The sequence below is a fragment of the Neopsephotus bourkii genome, unplaced genomic scaffold (genome assembly GCF_033783945.1).
Source record: "Neopsephotus bourkii isolate Nb327-2 ecotype Australia unplaced genomic scaffold, CSIRO-AGI_Nbou_v1 NB_940, whole genome shotgun sequence".
NCBI lineage: Eukaryota > Metazoa > Chordata > Aves > Psittaciformes > Psittacidae > Neopsephotus > Neopsephotus bourkii.
The window spans coordinates 1820584-1835763 of record NW_026901434.1 but is presented as its reverse complement, the minus strand read 5'-3'; the positions used below and the strand labels follow the sequence as shown (position 1 = coordinate 1835763).

The 15180-nt window shown below is 38.6% G+C and overlaps 1 protein-coding gene across 36 annotated transcripts in view; it reads right to left on the bottom strand.

Moving 5' to 3' along the window:
• Nucleotides 1-15180, bottom strand: part of RBFOX1 (RNA binding fox-1 homolog 1) — a 1299775-nt gene that overhangs the window by 270852 nt on the left and 1013743 nt on the right. The window contains exon 1 of one of the 36 annotated variants that reach the window (XM_061358273.1): nt 3225-3517. The exons of 31 other annotated variants lie outside the window; for them this stretch is intronic. In XM_061358273.1, the coding sequence (XP_061214257.1) occupies nt 3225-3368 (144 nt within the window). In that variant the 5' untranslated portion in view covers nt 3369-3517. Of the gene's footprint in view, nt 1-3224; nt 3518-15180 lie in introns of those variants that run through there. 4 more of the 36 variants (XM_061358262.1, XM_061358271.1, XM_061358259.1 and 1 more) reach the window with 4 other exon arrangements.

Genomic DNA, 15180 nt, shown 5'->3' with positions numbered 1-15180 from the left:
TGCAAATCCAAGTTCCCTTTTCCTGTATCTTTAAATATGGACACCAGGTAAGATTCTAATCCAAACATATCTACTCTTTTCCCAATTGTCCCTGTCTTTATCATGATACAGTAAAAACTTGCAGATCAAAACCATGTATTCTTCTTCTGCGTAATCTGGCAGGTATCAGAGCAAATACTTAAGTTTCTCACCCTGGACAAGTAGTAGAGCACTTCTGTAGGCACTCTCCATTTATACTAAATAAACTGACCAAGCAGTGTTACTTTAGCAAATAAACAATGGCCAATTCCAAATGACTTCCAAAAAATGGATTTTCCAAAATGACGAGTACTATAGCTCCACAGAAAACCACCATCATTGTGGCCACATAAACATTTATTGTCAGGAGGACCCATTTGCCCAAGTTGAGAAGAACATGATGCCTTTTACAGTCTTTGAGAAAAGACCTATCTAATTATAAAAGTTACATATGACACAATACTAGGTTATATGGCAGATACACACAAAACCAGAGAACAAATATTTTAACAGATTCTAAATAGTAAAGTTTAAAAACTAAGAGCTTACTTATAATAATACAGATGTCTGAATTAATTTTAATTGAGGTGCAAGTAAGCAGACATATCTGAAGTGCAATTTATAGAGTCCTCAGTAAGTTCATATAGTATCTCTATACTTCTGGTCACTGGGTCCACAGGCAGGGGTAAATCACTAGTTATTAAATTGCCACATAAAACTCTTAAGTTATCAGTATTTAAGATCAATACACAACTTCATAACATCTACAATTTTAGTGAAATAGTGATATGTGCCCTAAACATATAAATCTTTTTGTACGCTTGCTAGAAATTATCAGATATGGGAAAAAATAGTTAAAAGAACCCAAACAACCAAAACTAACCCCAGTTCGACTGGCATGGTAGAAGTTTATTAATATTTTTCAAAAATGTAAACCACTTCTTAGTCTTTCCTATTTGAAACTAGAACCATGTTACCTTAGCTTTGCAAGCGATGCCACTACAGTACTATCTTTCTGCCTGAATAATTTTGAGATACAGTAAAATTGTTGCTAAAGAAATACTTAACCAGATACACAAAACAATAAATCATATCTGGATTAAGATGAAAATTACCTCTCTAGGAATCCAGAATATCTAAAATGCCAACCAGCAATCAAAAGTAACAACAAGCAGAGAATTTTAAACCTGCAAAAATTATCATCAGGAATTCATATGACTTTTTAACTTTAAATGTAATTGTGATTACTAGAGGCAGAATGATCACAAACTGACAACAGGATTAACCAGACGAGAAAGCCAACACTTAAAAAACAAAAAAAAGATACTCTCAGTGTGCCAGTTAATCCACTTAAAGAGTTAAAAATTATCCGCTAGATACAGCACTTTGTGAAGTGCATTAGCAATCACTTCTCATCTTTCTCTCAAATGGAATAGATGGAATTGAATTCACTATTTTAAAGTAATCATTATGGTTGCAGTTTCTTAAACCTTAAAGCAGTGTTATACTATAGATGTGTTTGCATAATGATACTGTAATACCTCATACAGGAAGGTTATTTTAGCACCTAATCTCATCTTTAAGTTATCAGCTCCTTGTGTGGCCATGTTGACCTCTCACCTTAATTCACATTTTTCCTTCCAAAAGCTGGATCTTTACCATACAAATTGCTGTTTGCCAAACTCAAATGAACAAATCCAAGAAAACATAGGAGTACATTTTGTATACTAAGTGCGTAAGTCACACTGGATCATTAAAACTGATCTACAAATGTAATTTCTAAAACATATCCAGAATACAAAACTACTAAGAGCATACACTTCAGTTAAGACATGCAATTCCTTTAAATATTAAATAAATCATATTTATCTGATGCAAATTCTAATTGCAGACATACAGATTCCACCTACATACATGTATAATCTAGGGCGTATACAAGAATCTCTTATTATGAACTCACTCCCGTGCTCTTAAGTCACAAATGGTTTAACCTACACTACTGAAGGAGAAAAGAAAAAAAAGCTACAGAAGGGTTTATATTCTGCAAACATTTAAGTTCTATTCTCTCAGCAAAAATAAAAAACAAATATTCTGAAATAAAAATAAGCTTTAACTTTATTTTATTTCATCTTCAGGAACAAAAAGAAATACTGTAAAACATCATTCAGGCATTTGTAAATAAAGAAATAAAGTTAGAGATGGTTTCATGGAAGTCAATATGCATATAAACTATTGTAGTGGAAGTTGGAAGAAATGCCCCTATTTATTACAGTAGGCACAAGAATCTTTTTCTCTGAAGTTTCAGCAGAAAGTAACAATAAACAGGATTAATCTTTTTTGCATTATAACATATTTCTGTCTTTCCTCTACATACTTACTAGATGACTCTCTATAATGGTTGACTCAGCTATAAAATAGAGTAGTAGAATACAACCACGATTCCAAAATACTAGTTTAAAAAAGAATGTGTTATTATCCAGTTATTTATTTCATGTTATAACAGAGAGAGGGTAGCATATAATAACCAATTGGAGAAGGAGAGGGGTGGAAATATGTAGGAAAAACCCCCGAAGCCCTGAGGCAAAAATTATAAAAAATGAATTAAAAAAAAAATCTTAAAAATGGACTAGAAATTGGTATTATTTTCCTTGATATCAGACCATTTTTTAAACCCATTCCAATATACTTCAGTGGTAGAAGTATTATTTCTGCAGATACAGCTTTATCAATTTTTTTTTCCTTTTTCTTTGGTGAACTAAAAATAAGCTTGATTTTAATCAGCAGCATGTTCCACACAGACTTAAAATTCCTGGCTTCAAAGAAGGCTTAAACAAAATTGCCATTGGGCACATTTACATTAGAAGTATAATTTATGCCTGCAAGTGAATAAAGAGCAGTCCTTTATAGCTGAAACTCTGCAACAGTATCCATGAGAAATGCAGTCAAAGTACTGTGTTAAATATCTATAAGCAGCATCAATAGAGTCATTAAAAAAAAAAAAAAAGATATGCAAAGGGGTTTATGCTCTGTTAAAACATTTTCTACTCACTCTCACCATTCTTAAGTGCAGGCACAACAGTCACTCCACACAGTGGGAGACATTTATACAGCCTATTCACAGAATATATATCTCAAAGATTACAAATCCCCCAAGCGATGCTGACAAAGCAGGCACTATAGGAAAATAAAAAGTTAGGCAAACTTACCTGCTGTAAGTACATAAAAGTCAAGGCACAGGAGAGCTGGGGACACATGCCCACATTCGGCAGTGCCACACAGGTTGCACCCGTAAGGGGATGCTGCATGGTGTTGCTCTGAAGCCTACGTAGAACAAGTGAGGGGGCTTGCATGCAAGCACGTTTGCCCTGTCTTGTCACTACGCTTTTTCCCTTTTGATTATTTAAGTAAGAAACAGTATTTCTTGAATGCCTTTTTCTCCCCAGCGCTAGATCCCTAGATTCATCAGCTAAGGCAACTTGGTAGATTTAAACTACGATTTTTTAACAGAGTGGAAAAAAAAAAAAAAAAAAAAAAAGACACAGCCTGCAGCCTATTGATGAGCAAATGGAACTTCCTCAATGACAGAGAGCTGAAGCTTGTCTCACAACAGTAGCTGCTGACTAGTAGAGAGAGAGAGAGAGATTGACTCAGTGAGGCTCAGTCGGCTGGTGCTGATGCTGCACAGCTTCTCATTTGTCAAATGGGTCCTAGGGCAGGGTCTTTACCACTCACCAAAATTCAAATACTGCATTTTAAAAATCCCTGGAGAGGATAGGGAAGGAGAGAAAGTGAGCGTGCTGCATCACAGGCATCCATGAGATCTGGGCAATTAGTGTCATTGCCCAGCTGGGACTGAATGCCTGTTATGATTCTGCACGCACACATACACACTCACACACACACTTCCCCCCCCCCCCCCCCAGTACTCACACCTGACATAAAATGGGCTTTTCCCTTCTAAGCACAAAAGTATGAAGCACAAAGCGGGGAAGTGAAAGTATCTTGGCTAGTCAAGAGGCTTCTAGCAAATATGCAATGCTGTCAGTAAATGAGTTTTTTCAAATACACATTAATTTTGTATCTATGTTTCATTCACCAACTAGTTTCCCAGAGAAGCCTATAAAAGCATTACAGCGGAACTGTGAAATATCTGTATAACCACCGCAGCAGAAACACTAGGAATAAAACAAAATTCTGTGGCATATTCTATCTACTTTACTTGAGGGAGAGAAGCAGGCTTGGATAAAGACTGGATCTTAAAATTAGTCTAAACCCCATCTCATCTGAAATTTCAAATGTATTTGACAGCCAGTCAATCTATTCTAAAGAGCTGCCCTATCAGGTTACATGAAAAAATTACAGTTTCAATTTTCAGAATTTAATGTTTACTTTTTACTTTGAGAGGGATACCTCAAATTAGTATTCCACTCTTGCAGGCTTTTTCTTTCCCCCCCTTTATTTTATGGAGTAATAATTATTCATTAGTAGATCTAGTTAGTCTTTATGTAATAAAGTAGGATGTGACCTGCAAATCAAATAATTTATATTACAGTTTGTCCTTGAGGTTCTATATTACAGGTTTTTGTGGGTTTTGTTTTTTTTTTTTTTGACTCCTTAGACACAACTTGGGTATAACAGAACCCTATTTTTAATTACAATTTGACAAATCAATTAAATATTAATTCTTCAGGAAAGGTCAAACCTCAAAGCATCACCTCAGCTTTTGAAGGGGTTCCTTTAAAAAAGACTGCAGAAAATGTTAAGATTACCCATTTCTTAGGATACCTGACTCCCACAAAAACCCACACCTTAGATCAACAGTTTAATGTTAACAACAACAAATAAATAACTCACATGCAAGAGAAGCTCACTTCATCAACAGCGTAACTGGTTTCATATTAGGATCTACCCTTTAAAAACAAATAATAGTCCCCCCCCCTTCATTGGAAACAGATACAAAACATGTCACTGCAACTGAGGCGCTATATTAAAAAATATTCCTTTTCATTGTACATGTGCACACACATACCTGCACCCACACAAGCTTCAGAGACTGATTTAGATCCACTAAGTCTTCTTCATGCAAAACCGACAATTTTCCAGCAGAATCAGTTATTACACAAGTTTCTTTTCAAAAGCAGTCAATACAACAAACCCAATGTATTTACAACTCAGCAATCAACACCAAAACATTCATGCACAAACTTACAATACAGGGATTGTAAACTTAAGAAGCACCCACGCTTTTCCAGTTTATCACGGACTGATCTACTAGATCAGCCTAGATAAAGTGATCTGTGCTGTTCTGTATCAGAAAAAAAACCCCAAACACCCCCCCAAACAACCCCAAAACCAGAAAACAAACCACCAACATAAAGCCCACACACACCACAGAGCAAAAGAAAGAGGAGGAGGAGAATCACAGCCTCTCTCTGCCCTTTCTCCTTTTTTCATTCTTTCTCTCTGCCTTCAGCAGTCTCCTGTTCTGACAGGAGTATGTCATGCTTTTCTTCATTCTTTTTTCTTTTTTTTTCCCTAGCACAGAGAGGCTGTTACTCTGCAAATGACCTAAACTGATAGAATTTTCTCTTCAGCTCATTTTCATACGAAATACCATAAATAATACATGGTACTTTAATCAGACCTTATCAAAATGTTTAATGAAAAACAAATATGTTATGTAAGGAGGCAAACAACCAACTCGTTCCACATTATGTCAGATCCAAAGGCAACATGATTCCAGCCAAACCATTTGAACTACATAAATCTAATTTCCCAAAGTGAAGTTTTGGAACATGGTGATGGTCAAGCAAAGTTTCTTCTGTCTGTTGCACTATTTTATGGCTAAAAGGACATCCATAAAACAGATTAAATTCTTAAAAGCAGTGTATTGAACAATTACTTCAAGAGAATTTAGGTAGTGTAAATGGAGCTAATTTTAATTGTAAATTTCTCATTGGTCCTTTATCCTTAATATTCACACGTTTCCAAGAAAAATATGACCCAAAATACTATTATTTTGTTACAAATGTATATTCATATTATTAAAACTAGAACATTGATGTTTTAACTCTCCAAATCATCTCTATACAGAGAAACAACAGATAAACGTGTAATTCAGTAGTGTATGAGCCCTAAAAAAGGAGAACTCCTGAGCTTCATATATGCTACTCCAAGAGATGCAGGGCAAAGTCATTGCCAGTTTTCATCCCTTCCAAAGAAAACTTGTCATTATATTGAAAAAGAAAAAAAGGTAACAAAATGTGTTTTATTTTTGTAAGAATAAAATCAATGTCTCTTCTTTAAAGCCATTTCCTTGTCTATAGGCACTCTCCTAACAAACCCAACCCATTAATCATAACCACATTCTAAGTTATGTCTATATATACAGTAAGTACCACAAGTCTGCCAAAGATCCATGAATGACCATACACAATCTGACCTTCTATCCTCACACACACTGACAGTACCGTTGTAACTACTATGCAATTTCACAGAACAGCATATAACCTGTCAATAACTCATCTGCAAATTATTAACATCTTGATTTTCCCCTTATTCTACAAAATTCAATGTGTGCAACTGCAAAGCCCACATTAGCTACAGCATATGAACACCTTCCAGTTACCCCAGCGCTGCTCTGCTGAGTCAGTAACTGAACCCAGTTGTCCCACACTCAGTTACGGATATCAATTACATATCAATCAGCACCACAAACCTTGTTCATAATAAAAGAAGGCTACCGATCTACACAGCACCAGCCATCCTCTGGGGGAGTTCAATTAGAAATGGAGAAATAAAAAGTTCTTCCACAGTAATAATAGATCCACCTGATGTGCAATGCCTACTATATCACCATGAGAAGCAACACTTCCTTTTCAAACCTGTTTGGATTTTCATGGTATACAGCGCAGGCAGAGAACTTGCAGATATGCACCCTCTTCCCACATCCAGTGAGACTGCCATTTAAAAAATACCAACAGCTAAGTGCTGAACTGTCTTGAATATGCAAATAAAACCATGAAGCCAAAGAACCTCTGAAAAAAGCAGAAAGCACCAACAGCATTTCCCACAGCTAATATACAAATACAGAAACACTCATCATTTACAATGCATTTAGTATAACGTTTCATTCAAAATCATCCAATTTGTGATGTCATAGTCAACTTCTACTTCTCAAGACTTAAGTTCAAATTTCACATTTACAAACATTCAACCCAAAAGTTAACCACTAGAATTATCACAGCAGACTGCCTAATCACTTAAACCTTTTGCATCAAAAAAGATCTGAAAGAGATCACCTGCAATACCCCACACCATTCTACACTTCAAACTTATTTTAGTTCCCTACACTAGCAAATTTACACATTTAGAAAGCAGGCACTATTACAAAAATTGCATGACTCCAGACATCAAGCATTTAGAAAACCGCACAACGACCTATTAAAGTATCCATACAAAGAATGTATGTATCTTCTCTACTTTATAAAATGGCTGATATGGTATAAAAATAATTCAGGCAAGTGGTACAGAAGCTAGTAGTAGTGCAGTCCTTTCTCCAAGCACTCCTTTTCTACCACCACATGGAAAAATAGCTCACAGAACTTCAAGCCAAGAAAAGCAACATATTACAAGCTTAAAAATAGAATACTTCATTAACATATTTTGACAAATTGCTAGCAACCATTAATATCTCTGCTATTATTCCACACAGTATGCTGTTTTTTTACATGTGTGCTACAATTCATTAAAGTAAACTAGGGAAACATCACTTTTTAAATAAAAAAGTAAACATTAAATATCACATATTTAAGTATTTCGTTTTGTCTACAAGAATAAATAAAAGGGTTTCTCTCTATTCTTTTCAATTAATGGGTGACCTCTCATCCTTCCAGTGATATTTTCTGCCCATGAAAATCTCTATTTCTAATTTAAGGCTTCTGTTAAGATTTCTTTCTGTACTAGGTCTTTGCAAAAAGATCAAGACATTCCAGAGGCTCATGCTTACCTCAGGCAAGTAAGAATCACTAATTCTCTGTTTCTATTAAGCACTGTGTTACGTCCGTTGACTCCTCCAGTATTTCAGACCCAATGTCTACAAAGACTCTGTAGCACAATTAACCTCTTCAGCACAGCACCACTTGATTCATATTTCATAAGCACTCAGCATTAACTCTCTAGACTTTTTACAAGGTAAGAAACCAAGAGCCCTTATTCCCACCAGTGTGGTCAGAGTGCGGGTGGGTAACACAACAAAATAAATGAAAATTAAAAGTTCTTATCTTAAAATGTTAGAGACACTTCCAAACAGAAGATGTATGTTCCTTGCCAGATCTTATTTTCCTGGCCTACAGTACCTAGATGTTTTTACAGCAAGATGCAGGGGGAACAAGGGAGAGGAAAGGATGGAAAGAAACAGGCCTAACAATCCGATCCTGATTCGATTTTGTATGAGTTTATACCCGTGTGTGTCTTGAAAACTCTCCAGATTCACGGGTGATGTTTCACTGTAGAACGCATGGTCAGCAGCCAAACCGACGAGCCCGCTTTCCCCGCTTAGCCCGAGCCCAGCTCCGCTCGGAGGGCTGTCCGTCCCGGCGCCGCCGGTACTGCTATACCAGGAACTCCATCTAGTGGAAACGCAGGTTATGTCAACCCTCGCTTAAAACTGCTGCTCAAACACACCGAGCTGTGCCCGAGTTTTGCGGGTGTCAACGAATCTGCTACTCCATTTGCATTGCAGATAAAGGACAGAAAAAAGTATTTTACCAGGACACTTGTGTCCCAGAAGCGTATGATTATGCCTAGCCACAACAGTGCACTGAAGGCACAGGATGAAGTTCCAAAGCACCTTAAATGACTTCGGGATTACCCTTGCTTGCTTCCATCTATGTGTTGCCATTGTACATCTTATGCTACCATTGGCACAAACGACTCAGTTGACAGACAACTGGAAAGATAGTATGGCTGATGACTGAAGTAGCAAAAGTTTTCAGAAAGCACTTGTCACCCAACAGCACAAACATTATTGTCAGAACTGAGGAAGGACTGCACCAAGCTGAGCAGGAAGCAGCGAGTGCAGCAGCTCTGATTTAGGGAAGTTTATGTGCAATTAACAAAATAAAAGAAAATAAAAAAAGCTTTATCTAAACTTCTACCTTTGTAGTACAGACTCAAGAAGCAGGGAAACAGCCAGAACCAAGACAGTGAAAGAAACCAGTGCGGCAAAAGCTTTTGGAAACCTTACTCCCACCTCACCTAGCACGAAGGTAGAATGGATGCTTAACTTTGCATTCGCAGAAGCAGAGGGTGCTCTCACCTACCATGCACTGCTGGCATAACACCAAATATTATCAAACAGACACATGCAGAGATTATTTAAAGCTGTCACACTAGTACAAGCCTGTTTCTCAAAAGAATTCCTTTGACAGGAGTGTCCAGCTATAGCAATTATCATCTAGGATATTCTTAATATTGTAATGTTAACAAGAAGACAACCGTGTGTCATTTGCAGTGTTGCCCTATCATATTCTTTCAAAAATTCCAGATGAAAAGATGTAACTGTAACCTGTAGAAAATTAACTCAGAAATAAAGGAGAAAAATCAGAATTAAAAAAAATTAAAATGAGTATTAGTCACAGAAAATCACATCCAACTTAAGTAGCTGAAAGCTTCAGTATGTAGGATGGGAGGGCTACAAGCTACTCAGAAAAATAAGTCTGCAGCTTTATAGAATGTGAGGAAGCCTACCTCTGCTGCAGGGGGCTGTTAAGGTCAGAGAGGAGAAAGAGCATCTGAATAGTAAGGACATACTACGTATTTTCCACCCAAGTTTGGTTTTGTACACAATTGTTTTCTTATTTTATATAGACAAAAGTCACAAGAAAAGCCCCAACTTTTCTTGCTTCTTGATTTGCGCCACCACATCTCACACTTTGCTGTTGTTAGGAAATCACAAGGAAATAATTTAACTTGGAGTGCAAAATGAGCAGGAGTACATGACTTTAAACTTGTTTTCATGTGATAGTAATAAAAACCTCCAAACTACCACCAAATGTAAGTATTCATAGTATGACAGCACAAATACATCTTGATGAAGTTTTAGGGTTTTGTGAAAGATTAATTATCTCTTATAAAAATTAAAAGAATGCCAAATCTCAGAAGGAGATTAAATGATATATTAATTATACTCTTATTCAAAGCTTGTTTTTTTTTTTCTGTGTAGGAATTAAATGGATATCAAAGCAGTTTCCTTCTACAATGAAACCACTTCTTCCTTTTATTATTTTGTCCACAGCTCGATCTCTCTCATATATTCTGCTTGAATCTAAATCCACCAGACTTACCCCACAATGCAGCAGCATACTTTAATGTATATCAGCTAAATATTAACACACTCATGTATCAAACCAGCAAATTCTCCATTACTGCAGCTGAATCTGTAAGTCTCCACTTCCCTGTCTTTTGCTTACAGATTACAGCCTGCCCATTCCCTCTATGTGATCCCTCCAGTGCAATGAACAAAACCTCCACAGCTCCCTTGAGGACTTCAATTATCATCTACCAGTAAGCCTCAAAATATTTCTCATAATTTTGACATTACCCTAGAAGATGGACTAAGTAAGTTTTAAATTTAGCTCAGTAACTCTCCAAAATGAAGGCCTTCATCTCAAATTCTTTCTTGTGGCTTTCAATCTGACATTCAACTAAAATATCTTAAAATTGTTATGGTCAAGGCTGAAGGGTTCTAGTTAAATACACAGTACACAGCTTCATCCAAAGAGATAAAGATGCAGCTCAGGAGAATTAAAATGGAGGGTTTTGTAGATTTGAGTTTCACTCTTATTTGAGTAGATTCTGTTTATACTGAAGTACCACAAAAAGTTTCCAAAGCAGCAAAGTACACATTCTCCAAAATACCATTCCATTAGAAAGACATCAGATGCCATGACCCAACTTCACTCCTATGCCAGAATCTATGAGAAAGGTTGGCGGTGGTTATTATTGAACCAAAGAATTTTGGCTTTTTATAACACCTGCAGAATTACATGCTTTAACATAAAGACAGCTCTGCATACGGAATTGATACAAAGCTGCCTATACAGGCATGCTCATTAAGCCTTGAAATAGGGACAGAAGTTCTGTGTGAGAAAACCCAATTTTATATATGAAGTAATACTGTAACTCTTCCCCCCCCGCCCAGTTTATTCTATCTGCTGGTTTTGAAAGAAGCAGTTGGTTTTTTTCTATCCATTTTACCCCCTGAATCCTTCAGAGATCCCATCCACTTTACATTGCCTTTCCAATTGCTTCATTACTGTAACCTCTATCAGGACTGCTCGTAAATCCAGCATCAGCTCCCTCCTCTCCTCACTCTCTCTAATTGGTAATTTTTTTTTTAATTCTTTCCATCTTCAATTGATAACGTGTCACATTCAACACCTCTGAGTCTTCCTTTTCTTCAGCTAATAACTAGAGTCTGCAAATTCTTCTATGACACTCTCCAGAAGTTGTTTGCTTTCATCAACACTAACCAACTCTCTTGTTATGGTGGCCATCCTTCACCTCTCCTATCTGCAATTCCTTCCTCTCTGATAACCTTTTATTCAATGAACTCTACAGTAGTAACACTGAATTTTCCTCTGCTGCTTTTTGGCACTATCACCACTTCTTTTGCCTTCTACATCAAGTTCCTCATCCCCTGGGATTCAGACCATTAAGACTTGGCATTAAAATTTACTCCTGTTGAACGTTCACTCATGCATGACCTCACACTCCTTACTTTCTCTAAGACTCCTCTCAATACTCTATCTCACATATCTACAAGACTCTTGTATGCTCTACTCATACACTTTGGATAGGACCCTCACCTCCTTTATGTCCTTTGAATCATGAACATTTTGCAAAAAGACAGCTCAAAACATAACATACTGTTGCACATGCACAACATAATATACAAAACATCACACTCAATGTATTAGAAATACTGGACACACTTAAGAGAAACAGGTATTCACATGTGCTCTTAAGCACGACCAAAAGCATAACAAGCAACAAGCAGTACGTGCACATTCTGCAACTTCTCTCTTACTCCCAAGAGTCTTCCAGTCTTGACAGACACAAATATCCTTATAAATATAAAGAAAACATACATTAAAGCTTGTTCATTCTAACTATGCTTATGTCAGTCTTAAAAGGCTGGAGTAACAAAACCTCAGATTGATCAGTTCACATTTTTCCTTTTTACTTGACACTCAGATCACAAAATAGAGTTGGAAATGACCTAAAGATCACCTAGTTTCAAATGCACTGCCATGGGCAGGGACACCACACACTAAACCATGTCACCATCCATGCAACCTCACCTTAAACATTGCCAGGGATGGAGAATTCACAACTTCCTTGGGCAACGTGTTCCAGTGCTTCACCACCCTCAGAGTAAAAAAATTCTTCCTTATGTCTAACCTCAACTTTCCCTGTTTAAGTTTGAACCCATTCCCCCTCGTCCTATTGCTACAGCCCCTAATGACGACTCGCTCTCCAAACCCATTCATATTTGAGTACTTTGATGAAGAAAAAAAGGGCAAAATTCTCTCTGAAATGTTTTTTATACACGTAAATAATACTTTCTCATTTTCTTTCTTGAATTCCATTAATCCTATGAAAACTAATTCTACAGTTAGGAGACTGTGGGTGTTTCTCTATTTCTTCTGTCAGGTAAATAGAATCATAGAATAGTTAGGGTTGGAAAGGACCTCAAGATCATCAAGATCTAACCCCCCTGCCATGGAGAGGGACACCTTGCACTAAACCATATCACCCAAGGCCTCGTCCAACCTGGCCTTGAACACTGCCAGGGATGGAGCATTCACAACCTCCCTGGACAACCTATTCCAGTGCCTCACCACCCTAACAGGAAAGAATTTCTTCCTATGTCCAATCTAAACTTCCCCTGGTTACGTTTTAACCCATTACCCCTTGTCCTATCACTACAGTCCCTAATGAAGAGTCCCTCACCAGCATCCCTATAGGCCCCCTTCAGATACTGGAAGGCTGCTATGAGGTCTCCACGCAGCCTTCTCTTCTCCAGGCTGAACATCCCAACTTTCTCAGCCTATCTTCATATGGGAGGTGCTCCAGTCCCCTGATGATCCTTGTGGCCCTCCTCTGTTCTTGTTCCAACAGTTCCATGTCCTTTTTATGTTGAGGACACCAGAATTGCACATAATACTCCAAGTGAGGTCTCACGAGAGCAGAGTAAAGGGGAAGGATCGCCTCCTTCAACCTGATGGTCACGCTCCTTTTGATGCAGCCCAGGATATGGTTGGCTTTCTGGGTTGCAAGCACACACTGAAGCCGGCTCATGTTCATTTTTTCATTGACCAGCACCCCCAAGTCCTTCTGTGCAGGGCTGCTCTGAATCTTTTCTCTGTCCAACCTGTAGCTGTGCCTGGGATTGCTCCAACCCAGGTGCAGGACCTTGCACTTGTATTGGTTGGCATCAGCCCACCTCACAAGCGTGTCAAGGTCCCTCTGGATGGCATTCCTTCCCTCCAGCGTATCAACTGAACCACACAACTTGGTGTCATCGGCAAACTTGCTGAGGGCGCCCTCAATCCCACTGTCCATGTCAGCGACGAAGATACTAAACAAGACTGGTCCCAACACTGGTCCCTGAGGAACACCAGTTGTTACTGGTCTCCAGCTGGACATTGAGCCGTTGACCACAACTCTTTGAGTGCGGCCATCCAGCCAGCTCTTTATCCACCGAGTGGTCCATCCATCAAGTTGATGTCTCTCCAATTTAGAGACAAGGATGTTGTGTGGGACAGTGTCGAGCGCTTTACACAAGTCCAGGTAGATGACATCAACTGCTCTACCCCTGGCCATCAGTTCTGTAGCCCCATCATAGCAAGCCACCAAATTGGTTAGGCAGGATTTCCCCTTAGTGAACCCATGCTGGCTGTCACCAAGCACCTTGTTGATTTTCATGTGCCTTAGCATGCCTTCCAGGAGAATCTGCTCCAAGATTTTGCCAGGCACAGAGGTGAGACTGACTGGTCTGTAATTTCCCGGGTCATCCATTTTCCCCTTCTTGACAATGGGGGTTATATTTCCTTTTGTCCAGTCCTTGGGAACTTCACGTGACTGCCATGATTTTTCAAATATGATGGACAGTGGCTTAGCAACTTCGTTCGTCAGCTCCTTCAGGACCCGCGGATGGATTTCATCAGGACCCATGGACTTGTGCACATCCAGATTTTTAAGATGGTCTCAAACCAGTTCCTCTCCTACAGTGGGCACAAGGTCTGCCTTGGGTTGTCATATCTCAATATAGTATCAATACAGCATGTTGGTTTTTTTTTCCGTTAGTACTACATAGAATAATACCACCCCCCCCCCAAAAAAAACACAACAAACAGAACACACCACCCTCCAAAACAAAAAACACCCACCCAAAACCAACAACAATCCCCCCCTGCCAAAAAAAACGAAACAAAAACCACCAAAAAACCCACCCCAAACAACAAAAAGCAACAAAGGAAAAAGATTTAAAATGGATTCTGGAGTTGTTTAGTCTGGAGAAAAGGAGGCTTAGGGGGATCTTACTGCTGTCTACAGCTACCTGAAAGGAGGTTGTAGTGAGGTGGAGGTCAGTCTCTTCTCCCAAGTAACAAGTGATAGCACAAGAGGAAACTGCCTCAAGCTGTGCCAGGGGAGGTTTAGATTGGATATTAGGAAAAATCTCTTCACTGAGAGGGCGATCAGGTCTTGGAACAGAATGCCCAGGTCAGTGGTAGAATCACCATCCTGGAAATGTTCAAAAAACCTTGTAGATGAGGCCCTCATGATATAGTTTAATGGTGGACTTGGCAGTGCTGGGGTAATAGAATAATAAAATAGTTAGGGTTGAAAGGGCCTTAAGATCATCTAGTTCCAACCCTCTGCCATGGGCAGGGGCACCTCGCACTAAGCCCTGTCACTCAAGACTCTGTCCAACCTGGCCTTGAACACCACCAGAGATGGAGCATTCACAACTTCCTTGGGTAACCCATTCCAGTGCCTCACCACCCTCAAAGTAAAGAACTTCTTCCTTATAGCTAACCTAAACTTCCCCTGTTTAAGTTTGAACCTATTACCCCTTGTCCTATCACTACATTC